At 39.0% G+C, this 20,678-nt stretch overlaps 2 protein-coding genes across 2 annotated transcripts; both read right to left on the minus strand.

Annotated features, from left to right (window-relative positions):
- Positions 1 to 3,024: 3,024 nt before the first annotated feature.
- LOC114100056 (olfactory receptor 4D11) lies at positions 3,025 to 3,960 on the minus strand. Its single transcript, XM_027944659.2, has one exon. The coding sequence runs from the start codon at positions 3,958 to 3,960 to the stop codon at positions 3,025 to 3,027; it is 936 nt and encodes a 311-aa protein (XP_027800460.2).
- Positions 3,961 to 11,404: 7,444 nt separating this feature from the next.
- Positions 11,405 to 12,340, minus strand: LOC114100057 (olfactory receptor 4D10-like). Its single transcript, XM_027944660.2, has one exon. The coding sequence runs from the start codon at positions 12,338 to 12,340 to the stop codon at positions 11,405 to 11,407; it is 936 nt and encodes a 311-aa protein (XP_027800461.1).
- Between the last annotated feature and the right edge of the window lie 8,338 nt (positions 12,341 to 20,678).

A 20,678-nucleotide genomic window follows, 5' to 3' on the forward strand; every position in this document is an offset into this window, starting at 1 on the left:
GGGCACATCCTTTCCCCTAGAGGAAGCACAAAGTGCATTTCTTCTTTGACTCAGGAAGAAAGTGTTGTATTAAATGACAGCGAGGACTGTGCTGTCTTCCCCTTTACCAAAGTCACTTTAAAGGCCTGAAATCAGTTGGGAAATAAAGCCTGAATAAAAGGGTAGTCGTGGAAAAATGAAAGCTCTGTGGTTACTGTTAGGGCAGCTCTCAGAGGCTGGACTAAGTTTCGTTTTAAAGCAACATTTACACTGCTCTTATGCAATTATTTTCATTTACATCTCTGATAACTACAATTTATTCAGAATCTAGGGAGGGAGCATGGTGATAACTCTCGATATTCATCAATTCCTGACTTCATAAATAACTTGTTATTTTTTCATGAGTATTCAGAGATATTTATCATTAAAACAATTGACTCAGGGACATATATATGTACAAAGGATTGTTTGAAAGTCGTGTGCGCATAGATTCACTTGAGTATTCTATGGTGCTTAGCAGCGGAGCTTAAAGAATAACCCAAACATACCTGATTTCATTATGCATACATGTATACAAACACCCATGTTGTACACTATTAATATGTATGATTTTTATTTATCAATTACACCTTAATAGAGCTGGTTAAAAAAAAAAAAAGAAAAAAACAACTCTGGGCAGAGCGCTCACCTAGCACCTGAGAGGCCCTGAGTTCGATCCTCAGCACCACATAAAAATAAAACAAATAAAGATATTGTGTCCAACTATAACTAAAAAGTAAATATTAAAAAAAAACAAACCCTGTGGCTCAAGTGGTAGCGCGCTCACCTGGCATGCGTGTGGCCCAGGTTCGATCCTCAGCACCACATACCAACAAAGATGTTGTGTCTGCCAATAACTAAAAAATAAATAATAAAAATTCTCTCTCTCTCTAAAAAAAAAAAAAAAAAACAAAAAACAAAAAACACCTGATTTAAATTGGAGAAAATGCAGCCTAACTAGTGATTTTATGTTATCCAGAAAATGCTTGTGTGATCAGATGCAATTGCTTTCCCCTTCATGTGTGTGTTTGGACATGGTTTGAGGAGGTCATCAGGGACAATGACATGACAAGAGTTCCAGAGTACTTTTCCCTCCTAGAATTACACTTTGGAGATACAGTGACTCAGACTTTATACATCTTTGGTGTCATCACATTCTATCACAGAGATCAAAAACACGATTGGAGTGAATCACAAGAGATTGGAAAGAAAGAACACATTTGCATGAAATGGGCTATTAAGTGATTCTTGGTGCTCATTTCTTATAGGCAGTTTCATAAAGAAAAACCTAGAGTCTTGAAACCAGAGCTACTAGGGTCAGGGCACCATGAATCTATGAATAATGAGGTGGCAAATGTGAATCATTCTTAGAATTTCTATGTGGGGGAGGTAAGTTGATATTGTAAAAATTAGAGTGGATCAGGGGGCAGGAAGTGGCAAACATTTGAGATAGTTGTTTGGAGGCATCGTGAATGCTTCTGGGGCCAGGCCAGGGCCAACGAGGGACACAAATGAAGTTGTCCTCCACATGCTATGATTTGCTTTCTTTTCTCCATCCTACTGGTCTTGTCTTCTGGATTTATATTTGATCCATTGTCTCCTTTTCATCTGAAACTGACCTGTGCTGTATCTCTCAGCTTGTATCAGCTTCAGGGTGGCTCTGAACCTTAATAAAATAACAAGGAAACCGATTGTCATGCTTTAATGCTAGGAAGCAAGCATTTTTAAAAAATGTTTTAAGTTTTAGATGGACAAAATACCTGTATTTTATTTATTTATTTATTTTTATGTGGTGCTGAGGATCGAACCTAGTGCCTCACACACACTAGGCAAGCGCTCTACCACTGAGCCACAACCCCAGCCCAGAAAGCAAGAAATTTTAAGATGATAGATGTTTTGAATTCATTGTACATGCCCGTGTTTTCTACTCCCTCACTTTTTAAAAAGTAATGAGTGCGGGCCAGATAGGAGAAGATTAACAGGACAAGAGGGGACAGAAACCTTGTTAGGCAAAGCAGAAGGGCGATATTAACAGTGGCATTTTCCTTTCACTTAGCATTTACTATCTTCCAGATAGCTTATGTTTTATACACACTACGTCATTTTAACTTAACCACTCCATGAGATGGATAGTTTATTTGCTCTAGATCACCAGCTGATGGGAGGCAGACAGAGATTTGCATCCAGATCTGAAGGTGAAGCTTTCAGCTGCCAGGCTTTGCTACTTTCAGTAGCAAATAACACTCGCCTATAAAGGGACACCAACAGTTTGAAAAATAGACTGGTCAGAGTATTATCTTCTACTTTTTCTCCAGTGGGAGGAAATATGAATGGTGAAGCTGAACCCTAATAAGGCTGCAAATCAGTCCTTGGATAGTAGAGATGGACTGCATCATGGGTGGGACCTTTGAGGTTTCTGCCTTTGTTTAATCTCATCTCAAGAATGTGGATCTGGCACGTCTCTTCTGTGTTGAAACAAATCTCTTTATGCCATTCTGATAAATCTTCCCAAGCTGCTTCATTCTTGATGGGAATCCAGGAAGGCAACCATTATGTTCTGAGGAGTTTAACTCAGCAGAGGAAAATTTCTCAATCTATGATAGGCCATCCATACCCACAGAGGTGCTGATCAAAAGTCCTGCTAGAACATGGTTACAGCTTAGTATAGACAGATCCAATAGTGTAAGAAATGACATTCGTGTGGTATGAGACAATGACATTTCTAGAATTAGTTTGATTGAAAATCTTGAACAAATCACCTTTTCTTTCTGGGATTTTATTACTTTATCTTCTGAAAAAGGAGTTGAACTAGATCATGCAGTCATTTTGATTGACATATTTTTACTTTGATTTTGATTGGAAATATATACATCAGCTCAATCCTATCATGGTAGTTACTTCATGTGAAACAGAAGCTTAGGTTTAGTTGGCCATGCGTTTGGGTACACAAATCCATGGGAAACACAGGAAAGGACTCCTTGGTGATAAAGCGTTGGGATTCTTTTTCTACTCTCTTTCAAAAGGCAGGAGTCTTCTCTTCAGTCTCCCCATGGCTGACTTCATTTCCTGATTCCTCAGAGTGTAGATCAAGGGGTTCAGCAGAGGGGAGATGACAGTGAAGATGATGGAGATGGCCTTATCTGTTGGGAGGGCAGTGAAGGGCCTGGCATAGACATAGATGCAGGGCACAAAGTGCAGGGTCACCACAGTGATGTGGGAGGTGCAGGTGGAGATGGCTTTCCTCCTGCCCTCCCCTACCTGGGACCTCAGCATCATCAGGATGACTGTGTAGGACACAAGCAGGAAGATAAACCACAGGGTAGTGACCAGGCCATTGTTGGAAATCATCAGGAGCTCTAGAGTGAAGGTATCAGTACAGGCGAGTTTGAGGACCTGGGGGACGTCACAGTAGAAGGTGTCAAGAACATTGGGTCCACAGAAGGGCAGCGGAAGCAAAAGGGAGATCTGCACAATGGTGTGGATGAAGCCCCCCACCCAGGAGGCCACGATGAGGGCAGTGCATCTCCCCCTACTCATAATGGTCACATAATGCAGGGGCTTGGAGATGGCCATGTAGCGATCAAAAGCCATGACAGAGAGGGAGAAAATGTCTGCCCCACCAAGGAGGTGGAAGAAGAACATCTGTGTCATGCAGCCTACGTAGGAAATGGTCTTCTTCTTTGACAGAAGGTCCACCAAGACCTTAGGAGCCGTGATGGAGGAGAAGCAGATGTCAAGGATGGCTAGGTTGCGGAGCAGCAAGTACATGGGGGTGTGAAGGCGGGACTCACAGGTCACAGTGACCAGGATAAGGAGGTTTCCCAGCAGAGTCGTCATGTATACAAAACACAGAATGATAAATAAGACCACACTCAGGTCTTGGGACTGAGTAAGTCCCAGAAATATAAATTCTTTTACTGTGGTGTCATTTCCTAACTCCATTGAATTGTGTTTCCTCTTCTTTGTACATCTTGGAAAAAATTGAGAGTGTTATTTCAGAAGGTGTTTATTCTCCCTTAGTCTAAACGCAGGTTTATAGGGTCAGGAATTAAGTCTGAAAACTCAGGAGGCATTGTTGCCGCATGGATTGCTATCTCAGGGTAACTGTGGATGTTTCCAAATGACATGACATCTTATTACACAAGCATGAATTTGATTACTTTTTCTCCTGTAAATGGCATTTATTGTAGAAAATGTTTAAGAGATCATGTTCTAAGTATATAAGTTCTAAGTAGCCAAGATAATCAAAGGTGGATGCTAGATATTGATAAATGGACTATTTGTGGCATGGGAATTAGAAAGTGGAGTTATTATTATTTCTTTAATGTGGTATAATTAAAACACTTTGGGTTTCACAGGAATTTCCCCCCCTCAGACTGGATAACCCATTTAAGTAGTTCTAACAACCCCTATCTGCAAAATGATGATCTTTGGATTAAATTCTGCAGAAGCATTTCCTCCTTTTTAATTGCAAGTTTCATTCCATGAAAAATTAGAAAGTTTTAAAAGACATAAAATTTCTTCTATTACTCATTTTTCCTTAAGGGGAACTCATTGTTTCTGCCTTTCCTTTAAATACCAACACTCCTACAAAGTGAAAAATCTTCAGCTCCCGAAATGAAAGTTTTAATCAAAACTTCCTTTCTGTTCATTGTTCAAATTTCTTAAAGATTAATTCTTTTATTGAGCGACCATTGACTTACAATAGACTGCACATATTTGAAATGTATGCTTTGATAAAGAATGACCTAGGTTAATAGCTATGGCACTATCACTATGGTTAAGAAAGGGAAAAAAATGAACATTTATGTATAGGTTGTTGTGTGGACATATGGCTGCATTTTTCTTGGGCAAATAACTAAGGGGGGAATAGCTGTAGATTTTAACATTCATTAATAAGGAAGTAAGCATTAGGCTGGGGAAGTGGCTCAGTGGTAGAGAGCTTGCCTAGCATGTGTGAGGCCCTGAGTTCCATCCCCAGCATTGGGCCAGGGAGCAAGTACAATTTTTAAAAAGGTTAAATGGTTTGAACAGATGCTTCAACAAGAAGGTACAGTCATAGAAAATTAGTACATTAAAAGATGTTCAACATGGTTTATTACTGGGGAAGTATAAATTAAAACCACATTGTAAATTGAAAATGGTATTCACCTATTAGAGCGACTAATATTAAAATGGATCTATCCAGAGTGGGTAAAGTTGTAGAGAAACTAGAATACTGGTGAGGATGTAAAATGGTAAAACCACCTTAAAAAACCATCTGGTGGTTTCTTAAAATGTTAAACATATACTTACCATAGAATTGTGTTGCTTTGGGGTTCTTGTTTTTTCATGAACCCTTGAAATGGTCCTTAATTTCTTAATTTCTTCCCAGTTTATCTCCCTTTTCGTCCCATAATCGGAAACAAACAAAAAGAGTGAAAGTCACTTTCTTCCCATTTTTTTGTATGTCTTTGTTAGTCCAAATGAAGACATTTCTTTTGACACAGTTTACTTTCCATTCAAAATGTTTTTCCTCAATATGCAACTTTGTCCAAGATCTATTTAATTACAAAGACTTAAAACCAGCTGCCGAGAGGTGTGGTTTAGAGGTGGCTGCTTGGTGAACTCTGGCACCACATGCCCATCTGTCCAAAGCCCATCTGGGCACTGGCTGGTTATGCTGTTCCACTGAGACACTTACCCCATTGACCTCAGTCTATGCACAGGTCATTTGGAGGCAGAAGCATCTTCTTCATATGATTTTTGTGGAAACTAAACGAATTAATCTACATTAAGCATTAGTACTTAGAATACTGCCTAATTCATAAGTGTGATTATATGTGTGTAAGCATGAAGAAAAACTCTGGGTTAACAACTTACATACACACATTGCTTCTTCAGAGACTCAAACATCATCAGATTATACTGTTTTACAGAAAGTAGGAGGTTTTTTCTTTCAGTGGCAATAAAAGCAGGGCAGAAGTTAGTGACCATGTATGGGGTGAGAAGACCACTTGCCTGGTGTGGCTTCCATCTGGCATCATGAAGTGGTGCAGTGCAAGGGCTGGGTAGCAAGAGCCATCTGGGTTCAAGTCCTGGCTTTGCATATGTGGGATCTGGGCAAGTGTGTGCCCTCACTGAATCTGTGCTTCCTCTGTGGAATGGAGATAATAATAGCACCCACTCCACGGGGAGGTTGTGAGGAGTTGGTGAATTGCATATGTAAAGGTTTCCATGTGCAGGCTGGATATTCCTTATGCATAGAACTGTGCTGGGTAACTTTAATGGTGGGGGCTCATGGGTAGATGGGGCATATTGAGCCAAATGGTATCTGAATGCTTCTGCAGAATTTAATCCAAAGAGCATCCTTTTGAAGATAAGGGTCCTTAGAACTACTTAAATGGGTTATCCAGTCTGGGGGGAAAATTCCTTTGAAACACAAAGTGTTTTAGTCATGCCACACTAAAAAAATCAATCCAGAGTAGCTTAAAGAGAGCAAATGGTCACCAGAAAGCACCAACTCAGTCTAGTTGTTGGAGATGCTCAGGGGAACCACCTTGGTTATAACAGTCTTCCACCAAGACTCCAGTTGTACAGCAAACGTGGTCTACACAGAAGGGTAGAAAATCAAGGAATAGATTCTATGTTTAAAAACTACCTTTGGTAATTCAAAGACAAGCTCCTTCAGCTTCTCCATCCTTCTGCTTTTAAAAATCCATCTAACTATTTAGCAAATACTGATAGAGCATGGTCGAGTTCCAGGTTATTTGAGAGAAAGGAATACAATCCAAACAGTGGGAAAGCATCACTATCTATAGTTATAGGGGAGTGACAGGGGCTGTCTCAGGACAGATGAAAAGCTGAGTGTGAGAAAAGGATTTCTCACCACGAGGCTCAGAAAATTGCACAGAGGAGATGACACTTACATTTTGGGCATTTGGGGATGGGAAGAAAGTGCTGGACTTGGGGGAACCACTGGAAGTTGCTTATGAACAGGATACTCGATGAGAAAGCTAATTTCTTGAGTTTCATGTGAACTTCATGTAGGTGTTAATTGTATGTCGTTCTACTTTCCTGAGAATTTGAAATACTTCATTTTTCTCTCTAGGTTAAACTTGGGATAAGAATCGTCTCTGTAGATTTCCTAGTCTGAGGAGATCCATCTGGATAGAGGGAAGAAATGCATGACAACAATCTTTTTTCTGTACAATTCAAGAAACCCCAGAGAACAAAAGCTGCTTTCCCCCCAGTTCCAGTCTGATCTCATTTCACAATGATTATCATTCTTAATATTCTTAACCTTTATTAATCTTAACGATTACACCTGGATTTCTTTTTTTAAAAAAATGTGTTTTCAGTTGTAGATAGACACAATACCTTTATTTTATTTATTTGCATTTATGTGGTGCTGAGGATCGAATCCGGTGCCTCACATGGGCTAGGCGAACTGCTCCACCAACTGAGCTACAACCCCAGCCCCTACCCCTGGATTTCAATAGTTCTTACTATTGTTTGCTCATCTGGTGACCAGGCACATACAATCTTGTGGCACTGTCTCTTACCTATGATCTCCAGCCTTCTTTCAAGAGCTCCGACATCTTAACTAAAGTTCACTTCAAACTTGGGAAGCATTTGGTTTCAGAACGTTCTGTTAAACACCCCTCTGGAAGCCACTGATTTTAGTGGCTTCTTTTTTGCATCGATGTGACAAAGGGCAGACTCAGGGAATAGTATTGGTTCTTCAACACTGGTACCCAGTGCTCTGTCATATTTACCAATTTCTTAATCCCAGAACAAATGTGAGAATTGTCAGAGGGATTTTGGTGGATATTCTGTGCAAGAATTCTGGTTATGGTGAGGTTGTTTCAGTGGGAGTAATTAAGAAGTTACTTAGGCACGTATGCTTAGGGATATACACTCTGTCTAGACTCTACACTTTTGTAGAGGCAGCCTAAAGAGAGAATCCCCCCAGGCTCTGGCTTCAATAGGGGGAGAGGTTACCTTAAAATATGTCAACTTGTATTTCTTACAAAACCCAAATTGCACTGTTCTTGATCATCAGAGGGGCTCTTTGCCCTTGAATCCATGAAGTTGACATAGACTTATAACTGGCAGGGCATTGGTTCCTGTTCTATTTCTGTATTTGAAAATTCATACAAAGAATACTGGATTTTCAGGGGCAGGAAGATTGGGGTAAGTCCCATCCCACCCCACTTTGTTTACAAGGCGTTCCCCCTCTGGGGAAGAGGGTGAAGCAGGCACAGGAAAGAGCACTATTGCTAGCTGTTTACATTAAGAAAAAGTGAGGGCTGGGGATGTGGCTCAAGCGGTAGCGCGCTCGCCTGGCATGCGTGCGGCCCGGGTTCGATCCTCAGCACCACATACAAACAAAGATGTTGTGTCCGCCAATAACTAAAAAATAAATATTAAAAAATTCTCTCTCTCTCTCAAAAAAAAAAAAGAAAAAGTGAGCAAAAAGATGTCCACACGGTGAGAAATGTGCTTCCATTTCGATAGCTAGCTATGTTGTTTGACCATTTCTACTCTGTACAATTTTAAAGCCTTCAAAACTGAATATTGTCAAGAGTTGCTCCCTCTGCCTATCTGGAATGCTTCTGAAGCAAAGGGCAACCTGCCCACTTCTTCCTCCTTAGGCCCTAGACAGCCTCCAGGCAGAAGGGATTCTACAGGCAGAAGTCTCCCTAATGTCACCTAAAGTCCAAACCCAACTCCTTCTCTCTAGTTGCAACAGAATTAAGTTTAGTATATCCAGCTCTTTCCCAGTGAAGATCAACAAACTGAATGCTTACAGTGCTATTTCTGAGTTACTCTTTGGATTCAAGACCTCCCCAGTTGCAATTTGCAGGGATTTACTTTACATCTGCATGATTCAGTCAAGGTGTCCCTTCAAAATGACAAACCCCAGCATCCAGCCTGAATAAGTTAATAACAAAATGCATGAAGCAGAAATTTCTCAGTTTCCCCAAATGGCACTTTAGTAGGATATTACTTCGTAGTATTAACCAACAGTCTCCACCACCTCCCTCTTCTCATTCCCAAAGGCTTTAGGGGAAGAAAAACATTTTGAATTGAGGAAAAAACTGTTTTGGAAAATCATTTTTTAAAATTTTAATTGGTTCTTTTTAGTTATACATGATAATAAAATTTATTTTGACATAATTATAAAAGCATGGAATATAATTTGTTCTAATTTAGTCCCCGGTACTTTCCTTTTGAGCATCATCTTTAAAGAAAAATGAGAGAAGTATTTAATATTATTAAGTATTCTTATGTGCTAGGTATTTCTTTTTTAATACCAGGGATTGAGCCCAGGGACACTCAATCACAGAGCCACATCTCTAGCCCACACTTTTAAATATTCATTTAGAGACAGGGTCTCGCTGAGTTGTTTAGTGCCTCACTTTTGCTGAGACTGGCTTTGAACTCATAATCTTCCTGCCTCGGCCTCCCAAACTGCTGGGATTATAGTTATGTGCCACCATTCCAGGCTGCTAGGTACATTTAACAAAATAAAATTTTAACTTTAGGACAGATTTACAGCAAAACTGCAAGAATATTATTAAGTTTCCATATACCTGACACACAGATTCCCTGTGAACAGTATTATAGTAATTTTGTCACAACTAAAAAAACTACATGTTGATAAATTATTACTAAATAAAGTCTATGTTTTATTTAGATTTCCTTACTCTTGAACTTAATATCCTATTTCTTTTTTGTTAAAGGATCCCATCTAGGATAACACATTGCATTTCTTTGCCCTGTCTCCTTAAGCTCCTCTATATGAAAAATTTCTCAGATTTTCCTTGTTTTTGATGGCCCTGACAGTATTAAGGAGTTATGTATTTTAGAGAAGGTCCCTCAATTTTGCTTGGTCTAGTGATTTTCCCTTGGGTAGACAGAGGTCATAGGTTTTTGGGAGAAAAGGTACAGAGCTAAAGTGCCCCTTCATTCCAGCATGTCAAAGGGCACATGCTGTTAAAATGATTTGTCACCAGTGTGTTGAATACCTGGACAAAGTAGTTTTTTTCAGGTTTCTCCAGATTTTTTGTTCTGCTTCCACATTGTGCTCTTTGGGAGGACATCACTATTCAGGACTCCCATGCAAGGAGTTGGGGGTTAGGCTACACCTCTTTTTGTTTGCCTTCAGAAGTTTTATTTTTTATTATTTATATTTTTCTTTAGTTGTAGATGGACACATAACTTTATTGTATTTATTTATTTTTATGTGGTGCTAAGGATCAAACCCAGTGCCTCACACATGCTAGGCAAGCGCTCTACCACTGAGCCACAACCCCATCCCTCAGAAGTCTTATTTAAAAGGTTCCCCAAATCACCTTCACTAAAGAACCCAAACTGGGCAGTCTCCATTCCATGTGAGCAAGAATTCCTGAGCCCCAACTGAAAAATACAAGTGGGTCCTCAGACATGGATATGGAAATACATCAAGACCTGCTGACCCCTAAGCCAGGCAGAACAATTCTCCAAGTATTCCAGGGATCTCAGGGCAGCCTACATCTCTTTGAGGGTGGAGAATCCACATAAGTTATTTGGAATTCTACACCATGTGATACTTGTTCATTACCCTCCATCTATTTTTTTAAAATATTTTTTTAGTTGTAGATGGACACAATATCTTTATTTTATTTACTTATTTTTTTAATATGGTGCTGAGGAACGAACCCAGTGCCTCACGCATGTGAGGCAAGTGCTCAACCACTGAGCTACAGCCCCAGCCGCTCCACTGATTTATTTATTCAATCATTTATTTACATCAGCATGAACTCATGGGTATTTATTTTATGCTTTGGTTAATAATCCAACACTACGTCTTGTACTTTGAAGCATGGGTTATTTCACCTCTGGCCCCTGGGAGCTCCTGTACTTCTGACAAGTGCTGGTAGGCCCTGTTGTAACTCAGGCAGTGCCAACTACAAGGCACCTGCTCTCAACCAGTGGAGTGTGGACTTGAGATTAAAAAGTCTTTTAAGGTGGGCATCATTAGCTTATTCATATTACAGAAGTAGCAGAGGAACTTAACTTGGTGTGATGACCTAATTATTCCACCTTGCAGAACCCCAAGGCCTGAGCTCCCTTCTGGCTGATGGTGCAGAGATATGGTGGGAAGACCTGAGTGATTTTAATTCTGATTCCTTTATTTCTTCTGAGGCTGTGTAGCAAAAGCAACATACATCTCTCTGCTAAAAATTTTATTTTTCTTTTCTGAGACACAAAGCACATCTGTTTACTTTGGGGGCATGCTGATCAGAATCTTTGAAAGTCATGCTTATTTTAGTAGAAACAGAAAAAATTAGTTAGAAATCAGGTAGCAAAGAGAGTCTACCTGATGTTCAACATTCTCAAAGGTGGGGACAGGAGGGAACTACTGGTCCATTCTGTCAGAAGGTCCAAGTCTTTTCCTGAGTCTCCCCATGGCTGACTTCATCTCATGGTTCCTCAGAGTGTAGATCAAGGGGTTCAGCAGAGGGGAGATGACAGTGAAGGTGACAGAGATGGCCTTATCTGTTGGGAGGGCAGTGAAGGGCCTGGCATAGACATAGATGCAGGGCACAAAGTGCAGGGTCACCACAGTGATGTGGGAGGTGCAGGTGGAGATGGCTTTCCTCCTGCCCTCTCCTGCCTGAGACCTTATTAATAATAATATGACCAAATAGGACACCAGGAGCAGGAAAAACCACAGTGTGGTGAGCATCCCATTGTTGGAAATCATGAGCAGTTCAAGTACAAAAATGTCAGTACAGGCGAGTTTGAGGACCTGGGGGACGTCACAGTAGAAAGTGTCAAGGACATTGGGCCCACAGAAGGGCAGTGGGAGCAAGAGGGAGATCTGCACAATGGAGTGGACGAAGCCCCCCAGCCAGGAGCCCACTATTAACCCAATGCAACTGTTTCTGTTCATGATGGTCACGTAGTGCAGGGGCTTGGAGATGGCCACATATCGATCTAGAGCCATCACTGACAGAGAAATTACATCCACCCCCCCAATAAGGTGGAAGAAGAACATCTGAGTGAGGCAGCCATTGAAGGAGATGGTCTTCTTGTCAGAGAGAAGGTCCACCAGCACCTTGGGAGCTGTGATGGAGGAAAAGCAGATGTCGGCAATCGACAAATTACGGAGCAAAAAATACATGGGGGTGTGTAGGCGTGACTCCCAGGTCACAGTGACCATGATGAGAAGGTTTCCCAGCAGAGTCGTCAGGTACACCAGAAGTAGGAAAAGGAACAAGGCAAAGCTCACGTCTTGATTCTGGGTGAGGCCAAGGAAAACAAATTCTTTTACCCTGGTGCAGTTCTCCATCTCGATGGGGTCATCCTCTTTTTGCTCTTTTGTTCCAAGGTGTGTCGAATGAAAGAAAGGACAATTTATTTTGTTGTCTCTCCAAGGTCCTAGTGTGCAACCAGAAGCTTCCCTGCATGGCTGCAGTGTTTGCAATTTGTTAAGCTGTCCACATTTTAAAAATGGCAATCAGGTTTTGTGATCAAATCACATTTTACACACAATACCATTCATTCCTTTTCCTATAGAACTATTTTGGGTAAGAAAGTCCATTAAGGAGTGACATTTACATAGCACATTTAAGGAGATAAAGCCACCAAAGTTGAACCTGATGCTTTGGTACCAACCTCCAATATCATAAAAACTTTTCTGCGTCTATTCTGCTTTAATAAAATTGTTTCAATTCTTGTCCATTGTGCTTCTTTGAAGGGAGGTAGTGAAAGTTTCTGGCTTCCTTAAAGGCAAGATATAAAAGGACCATCTGCACTGCTCCTAATTTGTGATTATTATCTGTTATTTCTCCACACTACCAGAACCTGTGGGTATTTTGGAAATCTGAAAGATGCTTTTGTAAGTTCATTAAGACTGAATGAAGGCTTGGTTCTGCCGAGAGAGGCTGTGGGACATTGTGCAGAGAGCTCTGGACTGGGAGACTGCAGATACGGGTTGCATCTTATCCACACTCTGGATCTGACAATTGAATGATGGGGGCTGTGACCCTCAACTCTGAACTGCGTGGACACTCTCAGTTGGAGCCCACAGAGAGCAAGAGGAATCTGAACTGAGGGGGAGATTCACTTGACAGGCTACAAATTGAAGAAAGTTCTGATGCAGGAGCTCAATTTTAGGCTCTGCCAAAAGGAGGAAGCAAATTGGAAACCTACTTCTCTCCCTGTTCTGCTCCTCCTTCTCTGTCTCGTAGATATCAGTAGATCCATTTGTAAGTGGTTGAGAAAAACCATCTGGAGAGTCAGTCAGGATGCCCTCTGCAAGCTTCCCATCTCAAGACATAAAGTGTTTTGTGAATAGTTCTCTCTTATGAAGAAGTGGCTTTTATTTCATTCCTACAGAAAAAGACACAATGTTCAAAAAAAGGTGAGCTCACTTCCCCAAACTGACAACACCAGTAAGTTGTTGAACGGATGTGATTCTGTTTAGTTCCCAAACCTGCATTCCATTTGTTAATGAGAACATGCAATAGTTGTTTAAACATTGAATTCATTAGAATTATTTCCCCACCTCAATTTTAGGGTAAAGGTGAGAGAAAAACAGTCCCAGATGAGCTGTATGTTTAAAAAGGTCATAAAGTTTCCAGATAAATCAGGACCTAGCATAGGTTCAACCTAACCTCCCAGGCATCTGCAGCACCCTCGATAACATGGTGCAGCAGAAATTGATGTTAGAAAAATGGAACCCGAGGGCTGGGGCTGTAGCTGAGTGGTAGAGCACTTGCCTTGCATGCGTAAGGCACTGGGTTCAATCCTCAGCACCACATAAAATAAATAAATAAATAAAGGTATTGTGTTCATCTACAATTAAAAAAAAAGACTATTAAAAAAAGTGGAACCCGATTCTGTAAAGTTAGATTCAACTGCATTCCTGACAATGCCTTTATTTATCACTGAGACTGCATCTAGCCAAGGAGTCCTTTTGTCCTTCCGCACACATTCTGTGACCCTCCCAGCATGGTGGGGATTGGGCTGGTACTAGCAATACACACACAGTTTGGCAAAGTCCTACCTTTGGAGACATTTTCTGTGTGCTGGAGAGCACATACATTTAAGTGTGTAACACTCATGGGACACAATGTGGCCTGATCAGTACTGTGGGAGCATGGCCGACCTGCATCGGAAGTTTTCCAGAGGAGACCAAGGTTTCACTCAGGCTTCATGAATTCCCAAGAATCAGAAGCAGAGAGATATCACACAGAGGCAAGAACTCGCGAAAGTTCAATAAGCGGTAAAAATAACAGGACTGTACAGGCAGCATTGGGGAACACAGTGCGGTTGGCACACTGTAGAATGAAAGCAGGTTTTTAGCACTAAGAGAAATCTGTCTTACCTCATGAATGAGTGTGTTGTCACATTCAGTGTACCAGGTGCACTTAGGCACAATACCTAGGTATTTTTCGGTTGATGAATGATTGATCTAAGTCCACTGACTCAAGATTACAAAATTTTTAAATTGAATTTTTTTTTTCTTTTTCAGATGGGTGGTAGCAATGCCCTTGGACTTTTTCACCTTCAGTTCCAGTGCGTTTATCTAGTATTGTACTGTCAGGGAATATTCTGGAAAGCAGTCATGGAAAGTTGTGGCTCTTGCTTGAGTGTGGGGGAGAGAAAAGAACAGGGACCTCCTTCCAGAGGTACTTCACTGTACTAATTACACTTTTCTCTGCTTCTTTCCCTCTTTGAATCATGCTTAGAGAATGGGGGGATCCTACAAGCATTGAGAGGCATTGGTGTCACCAGAACAACACCTGCTTTTTTATAAGGAAGTTTTATGATTATTATGACTTGCTCTACCTCATGCATAGCCAGCAGACATTTATTGCAATCTTGCTATGTAAATGGGTAAATGGATGGAACTGAATGACATTATGTTAAAGGACATAAGCCAGACACAGATATGCAAGTAGTGCATGCTCCGTCTCATACGTTGAAGCTACAAAAGTTGACCTAAAATAGAATAGTGATTCATAGAGACTGGAAGGAAGGAGGTGTGTGTATTGGGGGTGGTGGTGAACAAAGGGAGGTCAAATTTGGTCAGTGCAAGCTGGTTCTATGCATATGTGGAAATATCACATGAAACTTCTTTAATATGCATAAGTAATATTTTAGATAATATTAAATAAAAATATTAAGTAAAAAATGGATGTAGATAGATTGGGTCACACTGCTAAAGTGTTTTCAGTCTAATAAGTGTGGATGATTTGTGCAAGTTAAAAGCAATGCATGATAAGAAAGGGAGATGTTGTGAGAGAAGTGGAGAGATTTGGATAGTAAAGGAGAGAAGGTAGATGATAAAATCATTTCTAGCAATAATAAAACTACTACGTTCTGAGTGCTCTTTATGCAATGTGGCATAGAATGTTGATGTCTTTAATTATTACCTTCACCCATTAGGTCAGAAATAGTGTTATTCCTGTTTTTCATGATATAGCAGGCTTCTATTTTGGATACAAGGAAGGAGTAAAATATGGAGAGAAAGAAAGAGGATAAAAGACAATGCTGTTCTCTTTCATATTTCCCCAATTCAATCCATGTAGGTTAAGATCTCACTTTGCAAGGGCATTTGAAAAAGTCCATCTGAAGAAAAGCACTTGGCAGAAACCCTTCACCCATTAAAGTTAGTCGGAGGAAGCGTCACCAGGAAGCAACTCAAGGGCTCTTGGCAAATGCATGATGACTTTGCTCACACCCAGACTGTATTCTGCATCCTTCTTAACACACCCTCCCTCCTCCCAATGTTTGACACCCACCGTTTTGCTTGTCAGTGAGATGGTCATCTTGGCTCTGAAGCATTTGCTATACCTGGAATATATTCAAGTCAAATTAGTGATACATAATCAATAACAGCATCTTGATTTCAATGTGCATGACTCAGTCTTAAGTAGAAGTCTAATGTCTTTACCTACTTCCTTCAATCCTAAAATTTAAACTAAAAGCTTTATGCTGTTGGGTACAGTGCATGATAAAGGGAAATATTAATTCTTTTCTTCTTCTTTTTTTGGCAGTGCTGAGAATTGAATCCAGGGTCTTGGGCATTCCAGGAAAGTGCTCTACCACTAAGCTTTATACCTTCAGCTCCAACACTAATTCTTGAAGATTTTGTTTCTAACGTCTGATGGAGGATTAAGTATCTTAATATTCTTGCTCTTTTTTTTTTCTTCAGGAAATATAGGACAGATTCAAGGAATCACATCTTTTAAGTTTCTTCCTCTGTATCCCTGTGTTATGTTCAAACCACTTGGTCTCAGGCATAGTACAAGAATGGCAAAGAGAATATTATTGGACAAGAAAGCGGACGTCGTGTGGCTGATGGCAGTTTTGGTGGTGTGGTTTCAATGGGACTTATTAAAATGTTACCAAAACATGCACTGGTGTGTGTGTATGTGTGTGTGTGCACAAATGCACAGAAGGACACATTTTGGGTGGTGTCCAAATTGTTTAGAGACAATAGAAAAAAATCTGACTTCTGTCTATAATTTATTCCACTGTGTCCCTGCCTCTGGTACTAGTCCCAAAGTCTCAGGCCTATTATGAGAGATAGGCAGAGGAACATTTTTGGACAAGGGAGTGGAAACCAAGAGGCTAGTTACTCTGGTAGTGATGGAGTTTCTGTGGGAGTTATTAAGTTGTTGCTAATACATATGCAAGTGTTCCATTAATGGAAAAAGCCCCTTTGGTCTGTGTCCTGATAATCAATGGCAAGAGAAAAAAAATCAATTCCCTTATCCTCAGCTTAATCAGGTCTTTGTCAAAGAAGGTCAATATGCCTAAAATCTTTCCAGAGTTCATTTTTACATTTTGAAAAGTATAAGAAAATGATATTTTTGAATTATGCATGACAAGTATGTACTATGTAAAAAGAATCTCAGGTTGCCAATGCAGACATATTAAATATGCAAAGGAACAGAGGGGGGTTTTTGAACTGTGCAATAAATTTTGCTGAAGAGAATTCTGAATCTATACTGGACTATTTTTTTTTACGTGAAAATGGAATTTAAAGAGTACAATCAAACCAGAACAAGAATACCAGCAAATGTCATAATTTCATTCTTTTTTATGACAGTAGAACTCCGTTGTGAATCTCCTTCCTTTCCTGAGATAATCCTTATCTGAAAGTTGGATGCATAATTTTCATGAAGATTTAAAAATCTTTATTGCTTATTAAATACTATTATGAGCTATCATCAGTAGATGGATATTTATATTATTATACTTATGTTGAATTAATACTTATATTATTACTCTCATATGTGACCAACTGGTTGAATTCTTTCACTATTTATAATAAACTTTATTGTTTATTGAATACCTACCATATATGAGCTATTATTAGTAGACTAATATTTATATCATTAATATTTATATTATTTTTATATTAATTTTATTTGTGACAATGTAGTTGAATTCTTTTACTATTTTTATGATTAAAGGTGAATTTTTTTAAAATTATTGTTTTTATTTATATATGACAGCAGAATGCATTGCAATTCATATTACACATATAGAGCACAAATTTTTCATATCTCTGGTTGAATATAAAGTATATTCACACCAATTCGTGTCTTCATAATGTACTTTGTTTTTTTGTTTTTATATTTTTTAATTGATTTTTAAAAAAATACATGGAATGCATTACAATTCTTATTACATATATACAGCACAATTTTTCATATCTCTGGTTGTATATAAAGTATGTTCACACCAATGTCTTCATACATGTACTTTGGATAATGATGTCCATCACACTCCACCATCCTTGCTAACCCCCTGACCCCCTCTCTTCCCCTCCCACCCCTCTGCCCTATCTAGAGTTTGTCTATTCCTCCCATGCTTCCCCTCCCTATCCCACTATGATAAGCCTTCTTATATCAGAGAAAACATTCAGCATTTGTTTTTTTGGGATTAGCTAACTTCACTTAGCATTATTTTCTCCAACACCATCCATTTACCTGCAAATGCTATGATTTTATTCTCTTTTATTGCTGAGTAAAAATTCCATTGTGTATATATGCCACATTTTTTAATCCATTCATCCACTGAAGGGCTTCTAGGTTGGTTCCACAGTTTAGCTATTGTGAATTGTGCTGCTATAAACATTGATGTGGCTGCATCCCTATAGAATGCTGATTCTAAATATTTTGGATATATACCAAGGAGTGGAATAGCTGGGTCATATTGTGGTTCTACTGCTAGGTTTTTCAGTTCTTCATATATTCTGGATATTATTTCTGTCAGAGAAGCAACTGGCATTTTTCTTTTGCCATTCTCTAGGCTCTCTCTTTACACTGTTGTCTCCTTTGTTGTGCAGAAACTTGTTAATTTGATGCCATCACACTTCTTGATTCTTGATTTTACTTCTTATGCTTTAGGAGTTTTGTTAAGGATACTGTGCCTGTGCCAATATGTTGTAGTATTGGGCTTACAATTTCTTCTAGCAGCTTCAAAATTTCTGGTCTGATTCTTAAGTCTCTGATCCACATTGAGTTAACTTTTGTGCAAGATAAGAAATAGGGATCAAATTTTATTGTTCTGCTTATAGATAACCAGTTTCCCCAGCACAATTTGTTAAAGAGTTTGTCTTTTCTCCAACACATTTTGTTTAGTGTCAGATGACTGTAAGTATGTGGGTTTGTCTCTGGGTCTTCTATTCTATTCCATTGGTCTTCATGCCCATTTTGGTGCCAATACTACGTTGTTTTTGTTACTGTAGCTCTGTAGTATAATTTGAGTTCTGGTGTTGTGATGCCTCCAGCATTGCTTTTCTTGCTTAGGATTGCTTTGACTATTGTGGGTCTCTTATTCTTTCAGATGAATTTCAGAATCACTTTTTCTAGTGTTGTGAAGAATGGCATTGGTATATTGATGGGTACTGCATTGAATCTGCACATTGCTTTTGGTAGTATGGTCATTTTGAAAGTATAAATTCTGCCTATCCAAGAACATGAGAGGTCTTTCCATCTTCTAAGGTCTTCCTTGATTTCTTCAGCGTTCTGTAATTTTCATTGTAGAGATCATCTACCTCCTTGGTTAATTCCTGAATTTTCTTCTTTTGAGGTTAATGTGAATGGGATAATTTTTCCAATTTCTTTCTCAGCAAAATCACTTTTGGTATAAAGCTACTGATTTATGAATGTAAATATTGATCCTGCTACTTTGCCAAATTCATTTATCAGCTATAGAAGTCTTCTGGTGGACTTTTTTTGGTTGCATTTTCTAATAAGGGTCATTCATCAGCAAATGAATAATTTGATTTCTTTTCCTGTTGTATGTCTTTAATTTCCTTCTCTTGCCTGATTACTCTAGTTAGAGTTTCAAGAACTGTATTGAATAGAATTGGTGAAAGTGGACACCCTTGTCTTATTCCTAATTTTGGAGGAAATGCTTTTAGTTTTTTTTTTTCTTTTCAGGATGATGTTGGCTTTGGGTTTGTCATATATAGCCTTTACAATGTTGAGGTCAGTCTCACCAGTGTTTTTCAAAAGAATGTGTGCTGGATTTTGTCAAAGGTCTTTTCTGCATCTATTGAGATGATCATATGATTCTTATCCTCAACTCTATGTGGCAAATTACATTTATAGATTTGTTGAACCAACCTTGCATTTCTGGGACAAAACCCATTTGAACATGGTGTATTATCTTCTTGATGTGTTTTTGAAAGGTTTGCTAATATTTTATTGAGGATTTTTGCAAATATGTTCATCAGAGATATTGGTTTATAGTTTTCTTTCCTTGATGTATCTTTTTCTAGTTTTGGTATCGGGGTTATATTGACTTCATAGAATGTATGTGGGAGGGCTCTCTCCTTTTCAATTTCATGGAATAATTTGAGAAAGGCTGATATTAGGTCTTCTTTAAAGGTCTGGTAGAACTCAGCTGAGAATCCATCTGGTCCTTGGCTTTTCTTTGTTAAATGGGTTTTAATTTCTGTTTTAAATTCATTACTTAATATTGGTCTGTTTAGGCTTTATATTTCTTCTTCTTTCAATTTGGGCAGCTCATATGTGTCTAGAAATTTGTAATTTGGATTTTTCAGTTCATTGGAGTGTAAATTTTTGAATCCATTTCTAATGATTCTCTGAATTTCATCTGTGATGATATCTCCTTTTTCAATTCTAATTTTGTTTATTTGATTCTTCTCTCTCTTTTGGTTAAGGTGGCTAAGCATTTATCAATGTTATTTATCTTTTCAGAACCAACTCTTTGTTGGATTGATCCTATGTATTTTTTTATTCTCAATTTCATTAATTTCAGCTCTGATCTTAATTATTTTCAGTATTCTCTGGATCTTGAAGTTCATTTGTTCTTCCTTTTCTGAGGCTTTGAGGTGGAGTGTCAGTTTATTTCTTTGGAATCTCTTTATTATTATTTTTTTAATGTAGCCACTCAATGCTATAGTCTTCCTCTTGGAATGCTCCAGAGGTATATGTTGTATCTCTGTTCTCATTTGTTCTTAAGAATTTCTTCTATGATCCACTCTTCCTTTAAGAGTATAGTTCAATCTCCTTACACTTGTGTGGTTTCCATTATTTTTCTTGCTGTTGACTTCTAGTTTCATTCCATTATGATCTGATGAATGGGATTATATCCATTTTTTTGTATATCCTAAGACTTAATTTGTGACCTAGAAT

This window comes from Marmota flaviventris, chromosome 9 (genome assembly GCF_047511675.1).
Source record: "Marmota flaviventris isolate mMarFla1 chromosome 9, mMarFla1.hap1, whole genome shotgun sequence".
In the NCBI taxonomy this organism is placed as follows: Eukaryota; Metazoa; Chordata; class Mammalia; order Rodentia; family Sciuridae; genus Marmota; species Marmota flaviventris.

Bases quoted from the DNA above. Each gene is read 5' to 3' on its own strand.
- LOC114100056 (XM_027944659.2), bottom strand. From the start codon at position 3,960: ATGGAGTTAGGAAATGACACCACAGTAAAAGAATTTATATTTCTGGGA.
- LOC114100057 (XM_027944660.2), bottom strand. From the start codon at position 12,340: ATGGAGAACTGCACCAGGGTAAAAGAATTTGTTTTCCTTGGCCTCACC.